We start from the raw sequence: 21,054 nt of genomic DNA, 5'->3' as shown, positions 1-21,054 counted from the left end.
AGTTGGTTCATGCTTGCAGGGCACAGCCTGCTCGACTACTTGTTTGTTGACTTTACTAGTATTTTTCTCCTGCGGTTTTTTTCTCCTCAGCTCTCAAACTGCCAGGGAAGCCTCTGCTTCCTCATAGAAGGCATAGCTAAAGAATGAGGCAAGGACTGCTCCACAAAGCAGGAAGAAACCTTAAGCTAGGCTTTTTACAATGAAGTGGTGCTATTAACCCTTTCCCTCCTGTCTTCATTTTTAAAGAAATTCTTGCTACATTCCACAATACTCCCCCTACCCCAAACTAATACTGAGAGGTTTATGTAGGGATTTCAGAATAATAATCGTTCTGGAAGAAACAAATAACTGTACTGCTCATATAATCAACCATTTTGATCTAAACTACAAAACTTGCACTGTAGAAGTGCTTTCATTTTAAAAGCTTGGAGTTGTGTTAGTTGTTGTTTTCCAGTGCAATAAAAAAAAACCAAGCTAGGAACTGTAGATCCTGAAAAAGTAGGGTGAAAAGAAGGAGAACTTACTCTTCCATGTGCAGCGGCACCTGAAGTACAGGATCTGCAAACAAAAAGAAAAGGTCAAGGTACAAGCAATTAAGCATTCTGGCCTCACATCAAGCTTACAGCCTGTGATCCAGCTGGCACCTGAGAGGGTTTGTAGTTTGCAAGAAAAGTAAGATAAGGAGTTTGCAAGAAAAAAGTTCAAACAGAAAAATGCAGTGGAAGAGTAACCTGATTAGCAATTATATTCCGATTGCTACAATTGAGGGACTTGGCAAAAATGAGGTCCCTGAGTTGCCACAGTTAATTGAGAGTTTATAATCTGCAAAATCTGCAAGACCTTCCTGTTCTGTTCTTGGGAGTTTTGTTTCTTCATTAACATTCTTACTTTCGTCTTAAAATTTGCCACTCTCTCTACACCCCAAGTTTAATGTTTAATTTGTCCATTCTTTAGACTACGCATTTATTTATTGCTTAAGTTATTCTGTGAAGTGTATGAAATGAATTATAGTATACGAACAACAATGTTCCTTGCAGTGGAATGCAACCATCCCTTCATGGCAGCTCCCACATGACATAACAATGCTGCAAAATATTGCTGTATTATGATCAAGAGCAGATTGGAAGACTTGTAAACCTCCAAATTCTGTTAGCAGCCCAGCATCTTAAACCGGTAAGATCAATGATAAAGGAATCGAAATTAGTTTTGTCACTCTTGCTCTAGTTCTTATTATCCAAATTGTTAGTTTTACTCAGAACTGGAAAGACTGCCAAGAGCTTTATGTATATTTTCTACATGCAAGCAAGAGAAGGCAAGACAAATATGTTGCAAACCTTAATAGCTATTTATCAGAGCAGGGTTGGGTCACGCATGGTTACTCAGCACCAGTCAGTTTATTGTGATTTTTAAAATTTCTTAAATACCATTTTAATCAATATAGATTGATAAATTCAGCCACTGTACTATCATGTTCACACAAAATAGAGCAATAAATACACAATTAGCATTAATGAAGTGTTGAATTAAAACACTTCAATTAAATACTTATAAGAGTAATATATTCCATTTACACAAAAATTCAGGAGGCTTTTGTGAGCACCTGGTCCTTTAAAAAGCAGATTACTTCTTGGAAGGAAAACAACATTGCCTGGTGCTACAAACAATTTCAGTTCAGCTTCTTCCCCACATAAACAAAATGATGCAAGAGCAAAGAAATAAGAGAATGAGTCCACTTACAGGGAATCTTGGCACTGCTTTACACAAAATCATTTTTCACATAAACAGGTCACTTATCTTTGACAAAAAACTGCTTACTCAGTGAGGTTTTCCCCTTAATGAATGCCATGACCAAAGAAGCAAACCTGTTGAATTGTTGCCTGATGCATTATATTTTTAGGCACAGAAGTTTTTCCAAGAAAAGGATAAATCTCAAAAAAAAAATTCCCCACTGTATCTTTCATTATTTGTCATACGCCAGAAAATGCATTCAACACAAAATAGTTGTGCAATGTCCTTGGACTGGTTATGCTAGAAACCTTTCACCTGGACCCAGGTCTTACTTCACTGTAGGATACTGCCTGTGCACACTAATGGTGAGCAGATGATGCATCTATTTTGTCATGTGCCTTGATTAGCATTCATTCACTTTTCAGTATGGAGAAAAATAAAGAGCTATGCTTTTCTCACACATTATGAAGCAGGCACCATTATTATTTACAAAACTAATAGTCCTATAGGAAAAAAAACCTACTGATTTATTAATATTTTCAGATCCAAGACTTACCTTTTGCCAACTGGCATCTAAATATTTAATTCTGGCGATGTTTTTCCTTTTCTCCTTTCTTTATTATTCTATTCCTTTATATATTCTTTTTACCAAATGATAACATAAATTACACTATATCTGTCTATCTGTCCCTCTCTCTCTGGTCTGTCTGTCTGTCTGTCTCTATCTATCTATCTATCTATCTATCTATCTATCTATCTATCTATCTATCTATCTATCATCATCTATCTATCTTATCTATCTAAAAACACTATACTCAGGTCAGAACCTCTTTATAAAAGAGCACCATATAAATTGCAGTAATAAATAATCAGGAAGCCATAGTTTTATACATTCTCCAAAATACTAAAATTTCAACCTTCTTCATTACAGAGGCACCAATATAAACTGAGTCATATTCCTCTTCCATTTTTTCTAAGCAAATAAATTGAATCAATAGAACACTCATATACCCAATGTTTGATATATGAAAATATCTAACTTCAGATGCAATACAGGTCATATGAACAATTGTAATCCATGCATAGTTTACAAGTTGAATTAAATTCTCTATCAGACTTTTTTTTTTCAAATATAAGAGCACAGAACAATCAGTCATCCTTTTTTAATGCTTTATAATAAAATACACAAAGTGTCCTAGCAACTGTTAACATATTCAGAATGAGCTTTTTATACCTTATGTGAATATAAAGTTTGGTAATGTTTGATAGAAAAACAACTGCCTAAAAAAATAATTCCACCTTTAAAATTTGTTTCGTTCTACAATAAATCATCTTCCCAAATTGTTGAGCTTTAAAACATAGCCACCGAACATGACAAAAAAAACCCTGATTTAATTAGTGCATTTCCAAATTATTAAAGTAAATAAATTAATATATTTTAGAAGACAATACTGGAGGTAAAAGATCTTGCACTACTTTTCTCTAAGTGCAACTTTCACGGTAACTTAAAATTTGTTTTCAATTCCTTTCCCCACTGCTGCATATCGATTGCCCTCTTTAAATTCTGCATTTATTTAATCATACCATCTTTAACTTTTTTGGGTTCTGAGTTATCTTACACTAACAACTTATAAACAAGCCCCCACTGATGTTGGATGCTTGTCAAATTCAGTCAAGTCTCTTAGTATTCTATCTTATCTTTGTAATTCCTTTTGAACTATGTTGCTTATTTGAAGTCAGAGGAATCAGTAAGGTGATTCTGACCATTTGAAGAAAGAACCTCAAAAGATTTCACCTTTGCTTTATTAATAATTAGCTCTTGCAGTACAGACACTTCCCCCCCTCCCCTGATCATTTTTCGGGCAGTGCCTTCACTTAAATGAAAATAATATTACTGAAGCAAGGGGGAAATGGTCTAGATCAGGGGTCTCCAACCTTGGCAACTTTAAGTCTGGAGGACTTCAACTCCCAGAATGCCCCAGCCAGCAAAGCTGGCTGGGGTATTCTGGGAGTTGAAGTCCTCCAGGCTTAAAGTTGCCAAGGTTGGAGACCCCTGGTCTAGATTGATTTTCCCCACTATATTCCATACTTTTACTACTCGTTTTATGATCAAACAGGTTGAATACCTCTGTCTTTATGAAGCCAAACAACATTTCAGAATCCTGTTCCCTCAAAAGAAACAAACCATCCATAAAATGATACAACTAACTTGATAACACAGGTTGAAATTTTAGTCAATTAAACCTTTATTACAAAGCCAGAGAGCTCAACTATAAAGCACATAACCATGTAGAGATTATTAATAAAACCTAAAAAAAGAAAATTGAGGTTTTTTTTAAAAAAAATTTTTTTAACAATAATTATAAGTTAAATTTGGTTTTGCCAATCTACCTCAATTCATTTTAAAAAAAAATCATAAACCTAAATCCCTAGCCTTTTATTTGACCAACTCACTTATTTGTCTCTGGCAATCAACTTAATACATTGTCTTCAATTCCCATCGGAAAAATCTGAAGCACAAAGTTCAGCCTTGATAAAATGTTCATTTTTTACTGTTGCTCTTTTAGTCAGTTTAAATTTTCTTCATCTTAAAAAGTTTCTTACTATGTTTTTGAATACAGTAATTTTTCTTTAATTAAATACATTGTTTTTTGTTAAATAAATTCCCAGATATCTAATTTTTAATAGTGGCATTCTTTCAGAGAATTCCAATGTAATCATTCTTATTAATTTGACATTCTGATATCACTTTGTATGCGTTCCATTCCTAATATCAGAGAATCCCTTGGATGAGTAACTACAATATAACCTGCTTATAATTTTAATTAATGTTCTTGATTTGCCAGCTTAATTCCTAAAATTTTATTGATCATTATCTTGGTGTTTTGTGTTTTTTAAAATAGTCTGTACTCATGGAAAAAAATGAATCTCAGTTCATCTTCTTCAAAGTTGTAAATATGAAAAGCCATTCCAAATTATCAAAGGCATTTTCCATAACAGCAAAGATCATAGCTGCTTCCTTCTTTCTCTGGTTTATCCACAGCATTCAAAAGATTGATTGATGTTTCCTATTTCTAAAACATTCATTTCCCTCACATAATTATTACCCGTATATACTCGAGTATAAGTCGACCCGAATATAAGCCGAGGCACCTAATTTTACACAAAAAAACTGGGAAAACTTATTGACTCGAGTATAAGCCGAGGGTGGGAAATGCAGCAGCTACTGGTAAATTTCAAAAATAAAAATAATTAATTTGGGACACGATCTCACTATCATGAAAGGTTTAATTGATTCACTAACCCAAAAGAAGAAGATGATGATGACAGCGGGAGGCAGGAGTCACTCTCTTCCCCTCCCTCGGAGGCCCCCTGAGTCAGGAGTCACTACCGCCGGCGCGGCCCCAGTCCCGCCGCCTCGGGAAGGGAAAGGCAAAGCGCTTTTTGCCTTTCCCTTCCCGGCTGGGGCTGTTGGGAGTCGCTGCCGCCGGAGGCCGCGACTCCACACCATTTTTTTTTCAGAGGGGAATCTGACTCGAGTATAAGCCGAGGGGGATTTTTTCAGCACAAAAAATGGGCTGAAAAACTAGGCTTATACTCGAGTATATACAGTATATTAACCCTGATGTATCAGATTGCCTTTGTGACTTAAAAGACTTAATCTCTTCATGAGGATTTCTATAAAAGTCAATAGAGAGAGATACATTTCTGAGCACAGGTAGATTATGGCCTTTTTTGTAAATCAAGGAAATATAACTTGATGTGAAGGAGGAAGAACCTGATGTTATTGTATCTCATTCATTACCTGAGTTAATGGCTTAATGAATATTTCCTAGAAGATAATATCAGAGAAAAAACATCTGGTCTTGAAGATTTTCCAAGAAAGAAAGGAGATTTAACAGTGTGTACAAATTATTATACAATATCCTTATTTTTATACACTAGCAAAAAAAATAATACTTAGAGGACTATCCAGTGCAGATTAGAGTCTTATATGAAAAGGGAGAGGCCAGATGTTCAGGCTAGCTTTAGAACACAATATTGCTGATATATGCTTGGATAATTAAGAAAGCCAAAGTCAGCACATGCTTCACTGATTGTAGAAAGGCCTTTGTGTTGACCATGTCAAGTTGTAGTATGTGCTTAGAAAAAACTTCTCATTGACCTCATATGAAACCTATGCATAGGTCAGGAAGCTACAGTTCAGCCAGAGAAACAGAAAGACTCCAGGTTGGCTTATTTATTCAAAAAGTAATGTGGAATATATATTGAGGGAAGCTGGACTGGAAGAAGTTGAGTATGGTTTTAAAAGTGATGGAAGAAACATCACTAACCTTTGCTATGTTGTGCACTACTCTTAATAGTTGAAAATGCAAAAGAACTGCAAGGTCTACTGATAAAAATCAAGGAGCAGCAGTCAAGAAATACATTAATACTTGGGAGCATAGCAGTGAAAGGTTAGGGTTAGGGATGGGATTCTACCGGTTCGGACCTATTCGCTAGAACCGATTGTTAACTTTCTAAGCAGTTCAGAGAACCGGTTGTTAGAAGAAATCTCCTTTTGTTTTTCCCACTTTACTGGTCTAATCCTGTAAGGAAGGCAGGAACGAAACATTCTGGTGTTGCTCACAGAAACTGTCTCTCTGTTAACCCTTATTATATTCTTGGCAGGACTAGACTTCCTGTCTCTGTAGCTTCTCTGGAGTTTTTTCCCGCCTCTTTTGCTGGTACTTTGCTTGTGTGGAGCCTGAAATTGACATATGTGTAGCCATTTCACTTGGAAACCTGACAGCTTGAGTTTTTAAAGGGGAAGGGTTGTTTTAACCTTTTTACACTGCTGTTGGGAGGAAATACTCCCCTGTTGGATTTAGTACTTTGAAGAAATAATTGAATAACGAAGCAGAGCTGCCAAAAAGAAACTTTTAATGACAAGGAATCAAGATGAGTGACATTCAGCAAGGCTTCTTGGCTAGCTAGAAAGATTGACATTCAAACATGTATTTACATAGCCTTTTGAGTTTTGGTCTAAAACTGTTTTTTGGTGAAGTTTAATTCTGTGCTTGGTGACGTTTAATCCTGTGTTTATTGATGATATAATTTTCCCTATTCAGTTTTGTTTGGAAGGAAAAAGATTAATCTCTGTTCCTGAAAAGAAATTGGGTTGAGAAATCTGGCTAGTTCCTGTGTCTATTTGTTCTGGTAATTGGTTTAACAAGCAACAGCTACTGTTGTGATTTATTTGTATTGTGTTTGAATTTTTCCTACCTCATGGTTTCTTTTTCTATCTGAGGAGGGGGTCTTCCTCCTCAGGTTGAGGTTTAATTCAGATTAAGTTAGAAAGAACTACCTCCAAATTTAGTGAATTTTCAGGATGTGCATTGAACCAGTCAAAAGGCCACTATTTCAAATGTCTACTGCACACACACAAATTTGCTTACGCACACAAAAAGAAATCCAGTAACCAGCTATTGCATCAGTGGAAGGCTAGTTTTGTTATTGTTTTGTAACAGGCATACAAGAGCCATAATAACCTTATTGAGCAGGGGAAAAACCAAATTGTCAGATTCACATGTGCACATGGCAAAACTTGGTTGACAGCCAGTATTTTATAGGTCAGCAACACTCATATTGAGGCCAAATAACTTTATAAGCACATTCCCTTTCTATTTGTTATTCCCTAAGGTTTTGGTGAACAGAGAACACTTTTTTAACCCACTGTTGCATTTCAGGTTTTTCAAGGAGTACTATGGGGCAAGATTTAAAAGCTTTTTCACAGCGGCAGACTTTGTAAAATATGGGTTAATTTTTATATTGCATCCAGTTTTGTCATTGTTAATAATTGCTGCCTTTTAAAAGGTTATAAAGTAAGGACCACTGCTAATATTCCCACTCTATCCCTGCTATTTTTTACTTAAATATTTTAGAAAATTGATATCCAATTATTATATTTCTGCTCTTATGATTCTATTAAGCAACAAAGGAAGTGTCCTTTTCCATAACAAAACCAACTCCCAGCCTGTATTCATTGTCATCTTCCTGTCAATTCATTCAGTAGTTAGATATTTCAAACAGATCAATATTAAATAGAAAAGTAAATAACAATGTTCATTCAAAGGAACCTTTGTAAACAACGCATGAAGAGTTCAGACTAAAGATTTGTTTTTGAGAGTATGTGTGTGCAGGTTTGAATCAGTTTTTTGACTCCTGGTGACTGCTTAGCCTTAGACTAATTTTTACAGTATTATTGACAAAGATTTTCAGAAGTGATTTGCCTCCTTCCTAGAACTGAGAATTAGTGACGGGCCCAAAGCCACCCAGCTGGTTTTGTGCCCTAGGCAGTTCTAGAATTCACCATCTCCTTTTTTAAATATTATTGTAAATTTTAAATTAAGTTTCATTATAAAATAAAAATACAGAAAAAAAACAAACCAAAGTTAGAAAACTAAGAGAGAGAAAAGTGGTAAAAGAAAGAATAACAAAGTGAGGACTTTTAACATTTTACAATGCAATAAAATACCAAACCCCTTCTCCCAAAACCTCTCCTCAACCTCTTGCTTTACATTTCAAACCATTTCTATAATCATTCTAATCATCCAAAGTTTTATTTTTTTTCAGTTTCAAGCAAAAAGTCCAGAAGTGGTTTCCAAGTAAGGTCTCTCCGTTTCTATCCCAGTGCCTAGACCACTACACCAAACTGGATTTCACAAGGCAATATTTTCAGACACTAGGCGATCTACTGCTCTAGGAAGTTTTTAATTATAATCATTATCCATCATAAACTTTGGCTGAAAGCAACTGGTTTTCAAAACTCTATTGCTTTCCATATCTACAATTCCTAGTGGTAAACTCCCCATATTAATGGAATCTCTTGTGAAGATGTTTTTAAAGCCTCCCTAAATGTACCATGAAGTAGGCTATGAGTTCTAATATTATGGAAGAAGAAAGAAAATGGATAATGATTCATTTTTTCCAAACATGTCATAGTTCTATTAATGGCAATCCTGGTCCTTATTGATATTGCTTTTTTCAACTCAACCCAGTTCCAAATGTTAGCTGTTCCTCAAATTGGGCAAACCATTTTGGCTGCTTCTTATAATATCCTTTCTAAGAAGAGTGTTTTCAGCTGAAATCCATCAAGCTTTGCCTCTCCAATGACAATTATACAGTAGCTCTCCTCTAAATTTTGGCAGAGTAAAGTTTAAGATTGTATAGTGTTAAGAATTGGTATCTGGGTATCCTTGTATTCCCCTCAACTTTTGTCTTTTACGACTCTAGGTCCTAGATAGGAGTTATCTCTTTTTAGTCTTGAAAAAATCTTGGAAGCTTATCAATGCTTCAATACCAATCATTCTGGAATACAGTCTAAACATTGGAGCTAGTCTAATGAAGGAAAAATTTTCTCCCTAACCTGCCTTAGTGTTTCCAGATTGATTATATTTATCTCTTCCAATTAAAAAATACTATGCAGATAAACATTTTTTATTTTTTCCCCTCTTCTTGTTTTAAAAACTTAAAAATAGTGCATTAGATCAGGGGGTCTCCAACCTTGGCAACTTTAAGACTTGTGGATTTCAACTCCTAGAATTCCTCAGCCATTCCTTTGCTTCTGGGAGTTGAAGTCCACAAGTCTTAAAGTTGCTAAGGTTGGAGAATTCTGCACTAGATTGTCTGGACCTCTTCTAAAATGGACAAATTGAAGCATGGCAGTTACATAATAAAAGTCTTTTTCTGATGGTCTAGTATGAAAATGAGGATTCTACTTTTAATTATCTTTTCCATCTACAACTTTATATATCATTGGTTAGGAAGGTTTTTTTATGAGGTTTCCTATGTTACTTAGGAAACCATTCCTGATTAGAGCACTAGAATGTTACATAAACCATCCTGTAACAAAATATATCTGAATGATTGAGATGAGTAGCCTTAGAAGTGAAACCATAGTGAACAAATTTTGCAATTAGAGACTCCAGAGATGACATAGAAGTATGGATTCTTTTTCAATACTGTTTGGCTTAAGCAGATTGGATCAAATGGACCATGACTTCCTTGCTCTCTTCTAGAATTTCTACTTGAAATGTGAATCAGAGGTATGATATATATATCATGGAATACAGAATAAAGTGTGTTTGTTGTGTGTGCTTAGTCTACTACGGTATTGAACTCAGAACACTCTAGCAACAACTTCCAATAATATGAACAATATTTACATATGTTTCTTATGTAAATAAATAAATAGATAGCAAATCTTTAAAAATTATCTTTGGTGGCACAGTGGTTAGAGTGCTATACAGCAGGCCATTTCTGCTAACTATCGTCTGCCTGCAATTTGGCAGTTCATATCCCACAAGGCTCAAGGTTGACTCATTCTTCCATCCTTCCAAGGTGGGTAAAATGAGGACCCAGACTGTTGGGGGAAATAGGCTGACTCTGTAAAACTGCTTAGAGAGGGCTGTAAAGCACTCTGAAGTGGTATATAAGCCTAAGTGCTATTGCTATTGCTATCTTCATGAACTGTAACAGATTCAGGTAAGAAAATAAAAATTGGTTCAAAATCCATTTTGATCCAAGTAGAGATGAAACAAGATTTAATTAGGCTTTTACCAGAATTGCTATGGTCAAAGGTATCTCATAGTTTTGCATTAAGTGTCAGTTACAAGCTTATTTCATGCTGTGTCCTCAATCAAGAAATGTTGTATTAAGTCAGAACACAGAAATGCTTTTAAAAGGAGTTTTAGCATAATTACCCCATCAAGGTCTTTTTCATGCACAAAAATGTGGTTTTCTTGTATATGGAGCCAAACAAGTAGGCATAAGTATCTTGCAATACATCAACTGAGAAGGCTGTGTTCAGATAGGGATCTTAAAGGAATATTTCAAATGCAATAATGTTTTTAATAAAACAGGATTATCCAGTCTGACTGTTCTGATCAACCAAAGACATTTTGCAATACATTTGGTTTGAAACTAATGGTTCCTCTGTATACATGTCAAAGTACTTCCCTGTTTCCATCTATCCTACCACACTTCTCCAGGGAGACTGGTAGTTGGTGCTGGAGCAGAGAGTAACAGATTACTTTCTGTGCTGTGACTGCTTGTTGTGGATTGGGAAGAAATGGTTCTAGCAATCCTGTGCTGCTTTTTCCCAGCCCCCAAATAGCAACTTCCTGGATGGAGAACTAGCAAGGGACAACATTTTCTCTTTTTCAAGGGCTATATAGACAGCCCACTCCCTATTTTTGCCTTCCCTCACTGAGATTTCCTCCCCCAAATTTGCACTGGAAGAGGAAAGTGTCAGCCCTTAGAGCAGGGGTGTCAAACTCGCATCATCATGGTGGCGTCACATGACATATTGGGACTTTTTACCCCTTCGCTAAACCGGGCGGCGGGGGGGCAGCACATGATGCATCCGGCCTGTGGCCTGCAAGTTTGACACCCCTGCCATAGTTACAGTAACAGAATCTTGCAAGCCTGAAAGTATAGGTAGTCCTTGGCTTATAACAGAACATTTAGAGAAATGTTACAATGGCACTGAAAAGAGTGACTTATGACCGTTTTTCACGGTTATGACCTTTGCAGTACTCCTATGATTATGTGATCAAAAGTCAGATGCTTGGCAACTGGTTCACATTTATGACGGTTGTAATAGCCTGAGGTCATGTGATTCCCTTTTGCAACCTTCTGACAAGCAAAGTCAATGGGGAAGCCAGATTCACTTAACAACCGGGGTACTAACTTATCAACTGCAGTGATTCACTCAACAACTGAGGCAAGAAAGGTTGTGAAATGGGAGCAAAACTCACTTAATACATGTCTCACTTAACAACAGACATTTTGGCTCAATTGTGGTCGTAAGTTGAGGACTATCTGTACATCCCTCTCCACCTTTACAGCTCTAGAAACTAAGGATCATCCTTCTGAGGCGATGGCCACACCCTCATTGCTTCTGTGGGTTAAACTGCCTCTTATCTGACTCTGTGGTTCTTCCTTCTCCTTTCTCTCAAGGAACTTCTCTCAGACCACTGTTGAAGGTGTCTACTGCTGTTGTTTCATCCTTTCTTGTTGCAAGCACTGTGTCTTTTTTTTGGGGGGGGGGCATGATTTTACTTCCAAACTCTTGCTGCTCTTGATGTAAGATGCATACTGTTGTCTCAGGGTCACTCATGCTCACATTTTCTCTGCTCAAAGCTAATTATGTTAGTTTAGCGCAGAGGCAAAAAGTCCCGGAAACATCCATATCCATATGCAATAAGTCACATTGACAGCAATTTTCTATCTCTTCAAGATATTGCAAATTGCAATGCGCTTTTAGTATCATTGTTAGCAATAAGTTCAAGAGGTTTTCTCAGTGGAATCTTTTGCTTCTTATCAGCACAGAAATAAAACCAGGAATATTCAAATTATATCTATTGTATAGTGAGCAGATTAATAAGTAATATAACTAATATATCATCTAACAAATTAAGCTATTTCATAATCCTACAAATCCAGCTATTTCCAGGAGAACTACTTCTGGAAGAACAGATGACAGCATGACTATTTATTATAGCTTTATAAACAAGAGTATTCTAGCTCACTAATCAATACTCAATGCAGCAGCTTGACACCCAAAATTATTAAATAGTTTTTAGCAGTACACTGAGACTGTGCTAGCAAATATCTCAATAATGCCTGCATCAAATGCTTTAAACTTTAATTCTTATGCCTTAAGAGCAGGCTCACATAGTTGATGGCAAGGAATCAAAAGGGTCAAAATATGTGGAAGAGCCATAATTCCCTACTCTTACCCTATTAATAAGCTGGCACCTTGTTTTCAGTAATTCTGGGTGGTTTTATTTTTTAAGCCTTAAATGTTTATGAAGAAAGTGCTGATTGTTGTACATTTGCCTTGTAATGAGTTTTTACTGGAAAAAATATAATGTATTTCTAGATGAAAAGTAATGTGCAAATTACAACACACAGTTTTATATAGCCTTCAATTCTGAATTAACTTATCAGAAATGAAGGATCATTAAAGTTAGTACAGGTAGTCCTCGACTTACAACAATACATTTACTGTTTCTTCAAAGTTACAACAGCACTGAAAAAAGTGACTTAGGAGTGTTTTTCACGCTTAACGACCATCGCACCATCCCCGTGGTCACATGATCAACATTTGGACACTTGGCAACTGGCATGTATTTATGATGGTTGCATGCCCTGGGGTCATGCCTTTTGTAACCTTCTGATAAGCAAAGTCAATGGTGAAGCCAGATTCATTTAACAATCATGTTACTAACATAACAACTGTGCCAAAAAAAGAGAGTAAATGGGGCAAAACTCACTTAACAACTGTCTTGCTTAGCAACAGAAATTTTGGGCTCATTGGGGTCCTATGTCAAGGACTACCTGTACTACCTACTTTTGAATAATTGTATCCTTACTTTCTGCTTTAGGGTGGTATCCCTTTAACAGACCCCCAAACCGAATAGCAATTTTCTTCCTCTTCACAGTCTCTCTCACCCACATATGCTCTTCAAAATAGCTCCGGGCAGATTTAGGGAGTTACAGGAGTGTGAAGATCAGTTTTATGGCATTAGATTTTTGTCCTTCATTTAAAACCATAATAAAATACAACAATGTTTCTCTCTCTCTTACATCACTCAAGCCACATGCATACCCTTCTTTTCTATAAAGCCTTATGTCAATACACATATCCAACTGACTGAAGTGTCCTTTCACTTCCCAAACAGTTTTGGACTGATAGCCATGAGTACACTTCAGTGCAAACTTTATCTGCAGGACAATCCCTTCAAGCCGAGCTCAATTGTTTTTGTAGTCTAGAGCATCTGCATGATCATTACACATTCTAACTGTCACTTACAATACATTCCATATTCACAAAAACAAATGGGGAGAATGGGGTGGCCAAACACCTGGGTCTCCATATTTTGCAGCTCATTAACTTATTTTAAATGGTCCTTTTATTTGTAAACTTATTCAAATGAAAAGTCTGCTTACTTATGGGAACAGATCTACCTATCCATTACAGATAAAACTATTTCTATCTGAGAAAAAAAAGTATTGTGGGACAGGCCATTTTTTCATAGTTTTGTTTGCACAATAACCAGTCTGGACATACATAATACCTTTTATCAGGCTGAATCATAGCAAGCGATTATTGCAACAGGGGAAGAAAACTGAAATTTTGAAAAAGTCCACCCAGAGCCTCGAAATAGCTTGAATTCCTTAACAATCAACATGGCACACTTTAATTAAGGGTAGATGTAGCTTTCTGATGGCATGAGCCTTTCCTTCCCCATATCCTAAATATTGATCCCACAATTATGCTACCACCCTTTTAAGTAATCTGAAATTAGACTTTGAAGGCAACGATTAAAAAACAGTTTCCCAAGATTCTTGAAGATAAACAGGCCTGAGAAATTGGTAGATTTGGCATGTACTGTACTCATGCCACTTGAATTCAGCAGGAGTTTCTTTGAATAGTCATGCCTAGGTTTATTCTCTTAATCTGCAATCCTGTGTATTCTAATTTGGAAATACTGTCAGTTTCATTGAAATCATAGGATCACAATCAGGGGTGGGATTCTATCAGTTCGTACCTATTCGCTAGAACCGGTTGTTAACATTCTAAGCAGTTCGGAGAACCGGTTGTTAGAAGAAATTACTGGCCTAATCCTGTAAGGAAGGCAGGAAGGAAACATTCTGGTGTTGCTTACAGAAACTGCCTCTCCGTTAACCCTTATTACATTCTTGGCAGGACTAGACTTCCTGTCTCAGGAAAGTCTCTGGAGTTTTTTTCCTTCCTTTGCTGGTACTTTGCTAGTGTGGAGTGACCATGCAAAGTTACAATGGCACAGAAAAAAGTGTCTTATGACCATTTTTTGCACTTACAACTGTAGCAGCATCCCCACAGTCATGAGAGGCCAGGCAAGGATATGCGTGCTTCGATGTGAGTGATATTGAGTTGGCCATGCCCAGCCAATAACATGACTACCAAGCCATGTCCACGCAGTTGCATGACCACCAAGCCACGCCCACCACCTAAGCCACGCCCACAGAACCGGTTGTTAAAAATTTGAGTCCCACCCCTGATCACAATCAAATAATAAGCAACCTTACACAGGCTAGTAGGCTTTTCAGAATGTGATTAAAAACAAAACAAAACTGATTTTGTTAACTTTGCAATTACCACAAGTTAATGAAGAGAAGGGCAATATAACATCTCTTATACTCACCTTCCTTTAAAGTCCATTTAATTGACCCTGTTCTCTTGCTAACTGCATGTAAACTCCCATCAAGAGTTGAAACGAATAATAATGTCTCTGGCAAAGTCACTGAATTGGCATTTCCAGAGCTCTGAAGAACAAAAAAAAAAAAAAAAGCAGAAAAAAGAGCAGAAGCGTTAAATTTATTTTGTTGTTAACTATTTGTAGTTTGTATCTATTGTGTGCTCTTGTATTGTTATGGTTGAAGCTGAAGTATTCATTGACAGGTAGGACATTGCAATATATAATTTTATGTACTATACTTAGATTGGACCGAAGGCGGCATAGTTCTAGGTTTTTTAGATCTAGAATTTCAAGTCTGGTGGCATAAGGTATTCTGCAACGAGTAGAGGAGTGGAGAACTCTTCTTGTGAAATATTTCTGGACTTTCTCAACTGTATTAATATCAGATACGTAATGCGGGTTCCAGACTGATGAGCTGTATTCAAGTATTGGTCTAGCAAATGACTTGTATGCTCTAGTTAGTAGTGTGATGAGGTCCTGATAGTGAGGTTGCTAGATTCTTCCTGTGACCAACAGACTTTCACCAAGAAGCTCTACACCAGACCGGTCACCGACCTAGTGTTGCTGAGGAGAAAGGCTGACCTTGAAGATTGAATCTCAAGCTTTGCATGCATTGTATCTACCTCATTGCATTATTTGATGCTATATTACTATTTACTGTTTACTTTAGTTGTTTACTTTAGTTGATAGTTAGCTGGTAGTGGAATTTATTATTCCAGGCGGGGTGTGTGCTGTCCAGACAGTATATGGTTAATTAGGAATTGAGAGCTGTCCCCTTAAGGGAATGTCTCATGGTAAATGCAGTTAATGCCTCATGGTAAATGTAGTTCATGTCATGTGATCACATCTGTAATCGTGATTGGTCACTGAATTGACCCTTGGCTGGGTTGGGGGAGTTTCCTTTATTCTTGCTTGGACCCCAGCATCGTGCTGGTGTCTTTCCCTTTGCTCCGTCGTTGTGGGATGAAGATAATTACATTTTCACACTATGAAGACAACTATGCAAAGACTGGAGATTAGATGAATCTCAACATAACTGTGAGTTATACCTTGAGGATGCCTATTATGATCCAATAAAGAGAACTTTGTATGGAAGCCTTTGTAGAGTTTAACTGCTTATCTCAAGTATTTGAGAAGATAAATCTTGCTTGGGACAAGACAGTGAAAATAACAAAACTTTAAAAAAAAAACCTACTAACATTTTTTTCTTCTTAAACTCTACCAAACAGAAAGAAAGAAAAGAAAAGAAAGAACAGAAAAAGGAACTCTGCCTGTAGAGACAATGGCCCCAGGCTAATTTGAGACACCGCTGCTTTAAAGCTGCCAGAAACAGAGAAATCTGATCTCTGAGACAACATCCTGTGACAAGGTCTCATGGAAACAAGCAGATGAAACTGCATTGTGTCCCACGGTAACCAGGGATAGAAAAAGAAAAGGCACCTCAGGTCCCAAAATAGTTTAGGGACCTCCATTGCTTCAAATGAAAATTACCAATTAGAGGAACATATAAATTAATTTTATGTCAGGGTTTTACCCTTAAACTGGGGTTCTCTTCAAAGCCCTTCAGGTTTTTTTTGCATTCCATCAGCAGGGCTCTCTGACCATGAATACTTTTGCTGTAATTCTTTATCTTAAAAACAACTGTTTGGTAAGAGTATTTGATTGTTTAGCCACCTGCCATTGCCTGAGAAGTTTCAAAAGTATATTTAACACACACATTACTACTGTTAGCTATATGAAACTCTTTAAGGGTTGAAATGACATGTTTGGGCATATATAGGACTGATGTTTTCCAAAAGACAAGAAACTGACTGATCGGAAACAAAGATGTTAACCGTATTGAATTATTTTACACAAAGTATTTGAAAAAAGAAAGATACAATCGGTTTCAGAATAGGGTTTGATATTTTGAAAAACAGAACGAGCATTTCATTAACTATTGAATTACCTTCTGAACAAAAGAGAGCTATATTTGTACATGCTAAGCAAACGTGCTACAGACTCAAATGAGTTATTTTATCCAAGTCATATGATCTTATAGAGTTGTTCATCATACAAGAAATAGTTTGGAAGGTCTCTACTTAGAAAAAAACTGAACTTTTTTCAACTTCTTTATTGAGAAATCCAAAAGAGCTCACATAAATATTTCTTTTGCAGAGATATTTGGTTTGCAGTTTACATATACGGATTGTTTTTTTTAAAAAAAAACAACAACCCACAAAAGGGAAACTGTTCCTCTAACTGCACCTGTTAGTTGAGTGCTTAGGCTCTGTTACCTACTAGCACCTTTGTGATAAATTATTCTCAAATACAGATTATTTTAGGTGAGTTTCCTGGAGGAAGATTAAATCACCTGCCACTTCCACAGCCCAAGGCTCAAGGCCCAGTAACCCAGGGATTGGGGATCCCTGCTCTAAGCAATGACACCATTTGTCTAACATCCTGGTCTTGAAATGCATATGACTATTCTGTAGACCAAAAATGTTACAGAATAGCCTAAAGACTTCTGAAATTCTATGAAATTAGCAGAACAAGAACTGTTCTATGGGATAAGGAATAGAGATTATTGAAAAGGGATACTATACTAAGCACTGTAAGAATTGGACAAATATTTCTTCAGAAAAAATGTCAATATGTCTTTGATTGATTGCATTATCAGTATAGAAATAATTTACATATTACTACAAGCAAAAAGAAAAGAAGAAACGCTGTTCAACGTTTAACTGTTTGCAGAATTGTGCAATTTGCATGTTCTCTTTTGATGAGTTATTAAGAAATTCACAGCCACAACGAATAAAAGGGAGGGCACAAGGATGATCCAATAAGAACTGGACCATGTTTGCTTTTTATGAAAAAGAGACACTGGTATTGATTAGCTTGTAGCTTTGGATATTGTTATTTGAGATACAGGTAGTTTTCAACTTACAACAGTTCATTTAGTGGCTGTTCCGAGTTATAAAAACACTGAAAAAAGTGACTTATGACCATTGTTTCACACGACCATTGCAGCATCACCAAGGTCACATGCTTGGCAACTGGTTCATATTTATGACGGTTGCAGTATCCTGGGCTCATATGATTCCCCTTTTGCTACCTTTTGAAAAGCAAAGGCAACGGGGAAGCCAGATTTGCTAAACAACTGTAATGATTCACTTAACAATTATAGCAAGAAATGTTGTAAATGGGGCAAAATTCACTTAACAAATGTCTCATTTAGCAACAAAAATTTTGGGCTCAATTGTGGTCTAAGTTGAGGACTACCTGTAGTAACTTTTCTTCAGTTAGCAAGCTGCAATTAAATACAAATACAAATTTAATGTAATTAAATACAAAGACTGAAACAGCCTCACTGCATTATAGCTTGAAGCCATTCATATTGGATGTCCATGCAATAAATATCATTTAAGGCCATTTTTAATGCAGTGTTCTCTTGCTGATCCTCATCCATACCAAATCTACTATTTCAACAGGAGAGGGGGTTCCTCCTACAATATTGCATTTCCAGCTGTTCATTAAATTTGCACTAATTGCCATATAAAATGTTTGCATCCCAAACTTTTGCTAACAGTATTTTGTTACCTAAACTTTGCCATTTTCCCTTCTCTTGTGGTGGAGGCACAGGGATGTAGTAAATGAAAAGGGAGAAACCAAGCTACTCTGGTTTTGAATTGAATTTGAACTGAATTGAAAAAAGATCAGAAATCTTAACTGTTAATTATTTGTTTCCCAAATTAAACTAAACTTCATACACAGAGTTAACTTTCCAAAAAGGGGAATTATTTGATGTTGATACTCTCAAAAATAGGTTTTCTAATATACAAGTAGTTGTCAACTTACAACAGTTCATTTACTGACTGTTCGAAGTTATAACAGCGCTGAGAAAGTGACTTATGACCATTTTTCACACTTATGACCACTGCAGCGCCCCCGTGGTCACATGATCAAAATTCTGATGCTTGGCAACTGATTCAGGTTTATGAGGGTTGCAGTGTCCTGGGGACATGTGATCACATTATGTGAACTTCTGACAAGGAAAGTCAATGGAGAAACCACATTCACTTAACAACCAAAAAATGTTAATAATTTAACAACTGCAGCAACATAAATGTTGGGTTCAATTTGGTCCTAAATCGAGGACTACCTGTAGTTTAATAAGATTTCCATATTTCCTGTGATACAAGTACACATATTTCATTTTAATGTTACAGTATTAATACTTTAATGAAGTGTAGTTCAGTCCTCTGAGCAACTGGAATTTTGAAAGAAGTAATCAGTTTATTACATAAACAAACCATGAGGCATAGGGGTAGTTTCTGTACAAATGAATGAAGAAATACATGACAATTGTCCATTCACGTCTGAAAAGAAAATGTCACTCTGTAGTATTTGCTTTGGCTAGGGACTTCAGCCTGAGATCTAACTGACAATATTTACTGTCGGAACAGAACATATACTTATATTTTCCAAGAAACCCCTTTGAAGTTGAGTAATATTTTAACTATTCAACTACTCTTTAATAAACTGTTGAAAAGCACATGGCATCAATTAATTTATATATATGTATGTGTGTGTGTGTTTTCTTAAGTTTTCGTGGGTACTTACATGTATGGTATTCAGCTTTGTTCGGGTATTTTCCCACGTCATTATAGTTGTGCTTTTAAAGTTGTAGCAACGTTTCGGCAGAATCTCATCTGCCATCATCCGGCTTCTGTATTGTGTTCACAATACAGAAGCCTGATGATGTAAGATGAGATTCTGCCGCGCTATGCACAACTTTAAAAGCACAACTATAATGACGGGAAAATACCCAACAAAGCTGAATACCATACATGTGTGTGTGTGTGTGTGTGTGTGTGTGTGTGTGTGTATGTATGTATATGTATATGTATATGTATATGTATATGTATATGTATATGTATATGTATGTATGGCGTTCGGCTTTTTTCGGGTATTTTCCCACGTCATTGTAGTTGTTCTTTTAAAGTTGTAGCAACGTTTCAGCAGAATCTCATCTGCCATCATCAGGCTTCTGTATAGTGTTAGTCTGTGAGTCAGACTTTTACAGTGGTTTCAGATTTAAATTTGGGGCAGCCTATTGCTGTGCCAGAATGGTTTTTTCTTCATCCTGATTGGTTGGGAGTCTTGGTCTGTGTTTATTGGTCTCGGAGTTTGCTGTGTTCTGCTTGATTGGTGTCTCTGATATCTTCTGTCTGTTTTTTGGCTCTTTTTGTATCTTGATTGGCTGGCTGCATTTTTGTGTTCATCCAGGCGGGTACTTATTCTTCTATTGGTCTGTCCAATGTATGTGGCTGGGCATGATGCACAGGGGACTTCGTATATGCCTTGGTTTTCCTGATGATGGCAGATGAGATTCTGCTGAAACGTTGCTACAACTTTAAAAGAACAACTACAATGACGTGGGAAAATACCCGAACAAAGCCGAACGCCATACATGTAAGTACCCGCGAAAACTTAAGAATATATATATATATATATATATATATATATATATATATATATATATATATATATATATATATATATATATATATATATATGGATAGCTGTACAACATTTGAAAAAGATAAATCTATAAGCATTTCAGTGTTAAAAAAGAAAAAGTTTACACATTTACTTAGAGGACTAATGTAGCTCTCACTCTCTCATTATTATATATCTAATACATATAATTTGTGATCTTCTATAATTTATACTGAAAGTTAATTTGGCTTCATAGTTAAGGTTCCAGGCGAGAAATTGACAAGCCACGAGTTCGAATCCTGCCCTAGACATAAAGCCAGTTGGGTAATCCTGGCACAGTTTTTCTCAGTCCTAGGGAGAAGCCAAACCTGAAATCTCACCAAGAAAACCACAGGGATTGGTTCCTGGCAGTTGCCAGGAGTCAGAATTGACTTGAAGGCGCACAGATAAACACAATTTATAGCAGTGAATTTGTTTGTGGTGTACTTCACCATTAATTGCTAATGTTCATAAAATCCAGACACTAATGTAGAAAATAGTTCTTTAATTTTTCTCT

At 36.4% G+C, this 21,054-nt stretch overlaps 1 protein-coding gene across 1 annotated transcript in view; it reads right to left on the bottom strand.

Moving 5' to 3' along the window:
• Window positions 1-21,054, bottom strand: part of ERN1 (endoplasmic reticulum to nucleus signaling 1) — a 72,219-nt gene that overhangs the window by 32,428 nt on the left and 18,737 nt on the right. Inside the window, exons 2-3 of the mRNA XM_026678743.2 lie at window positions 14,964-15,084; window positions 525-558 (exon numbers count right to left, since the gene is read on the bottom strand). Coding sequence (XP_026534528.1) covers window positions 525-558; window positions 14,964-15,084 — 155 coding nt within the window. The remainder of the gene's footprint in view (window positions 1-524; window positions 559-14,963; window positions 15,085-21,054) is intronic.

The sequence above is a fragment of the Notechis scutatus genome, chromosome 2, assembly GCF_049901735.1.
Source record: "Notechis scutatus isolate UNSWTSFEM ecotype Mainland chromosome 2, rNotScu1.2, whole genome shotgun sequence".
NCBI lineage: Eukaryota > Metazoa > Chordata > Lepidosauria > Squamata > Elapidae > Notechis > Notechis scutatus.
This window is presented reverse-complemented; position numbering and strand designations above follow the sequence as displayed.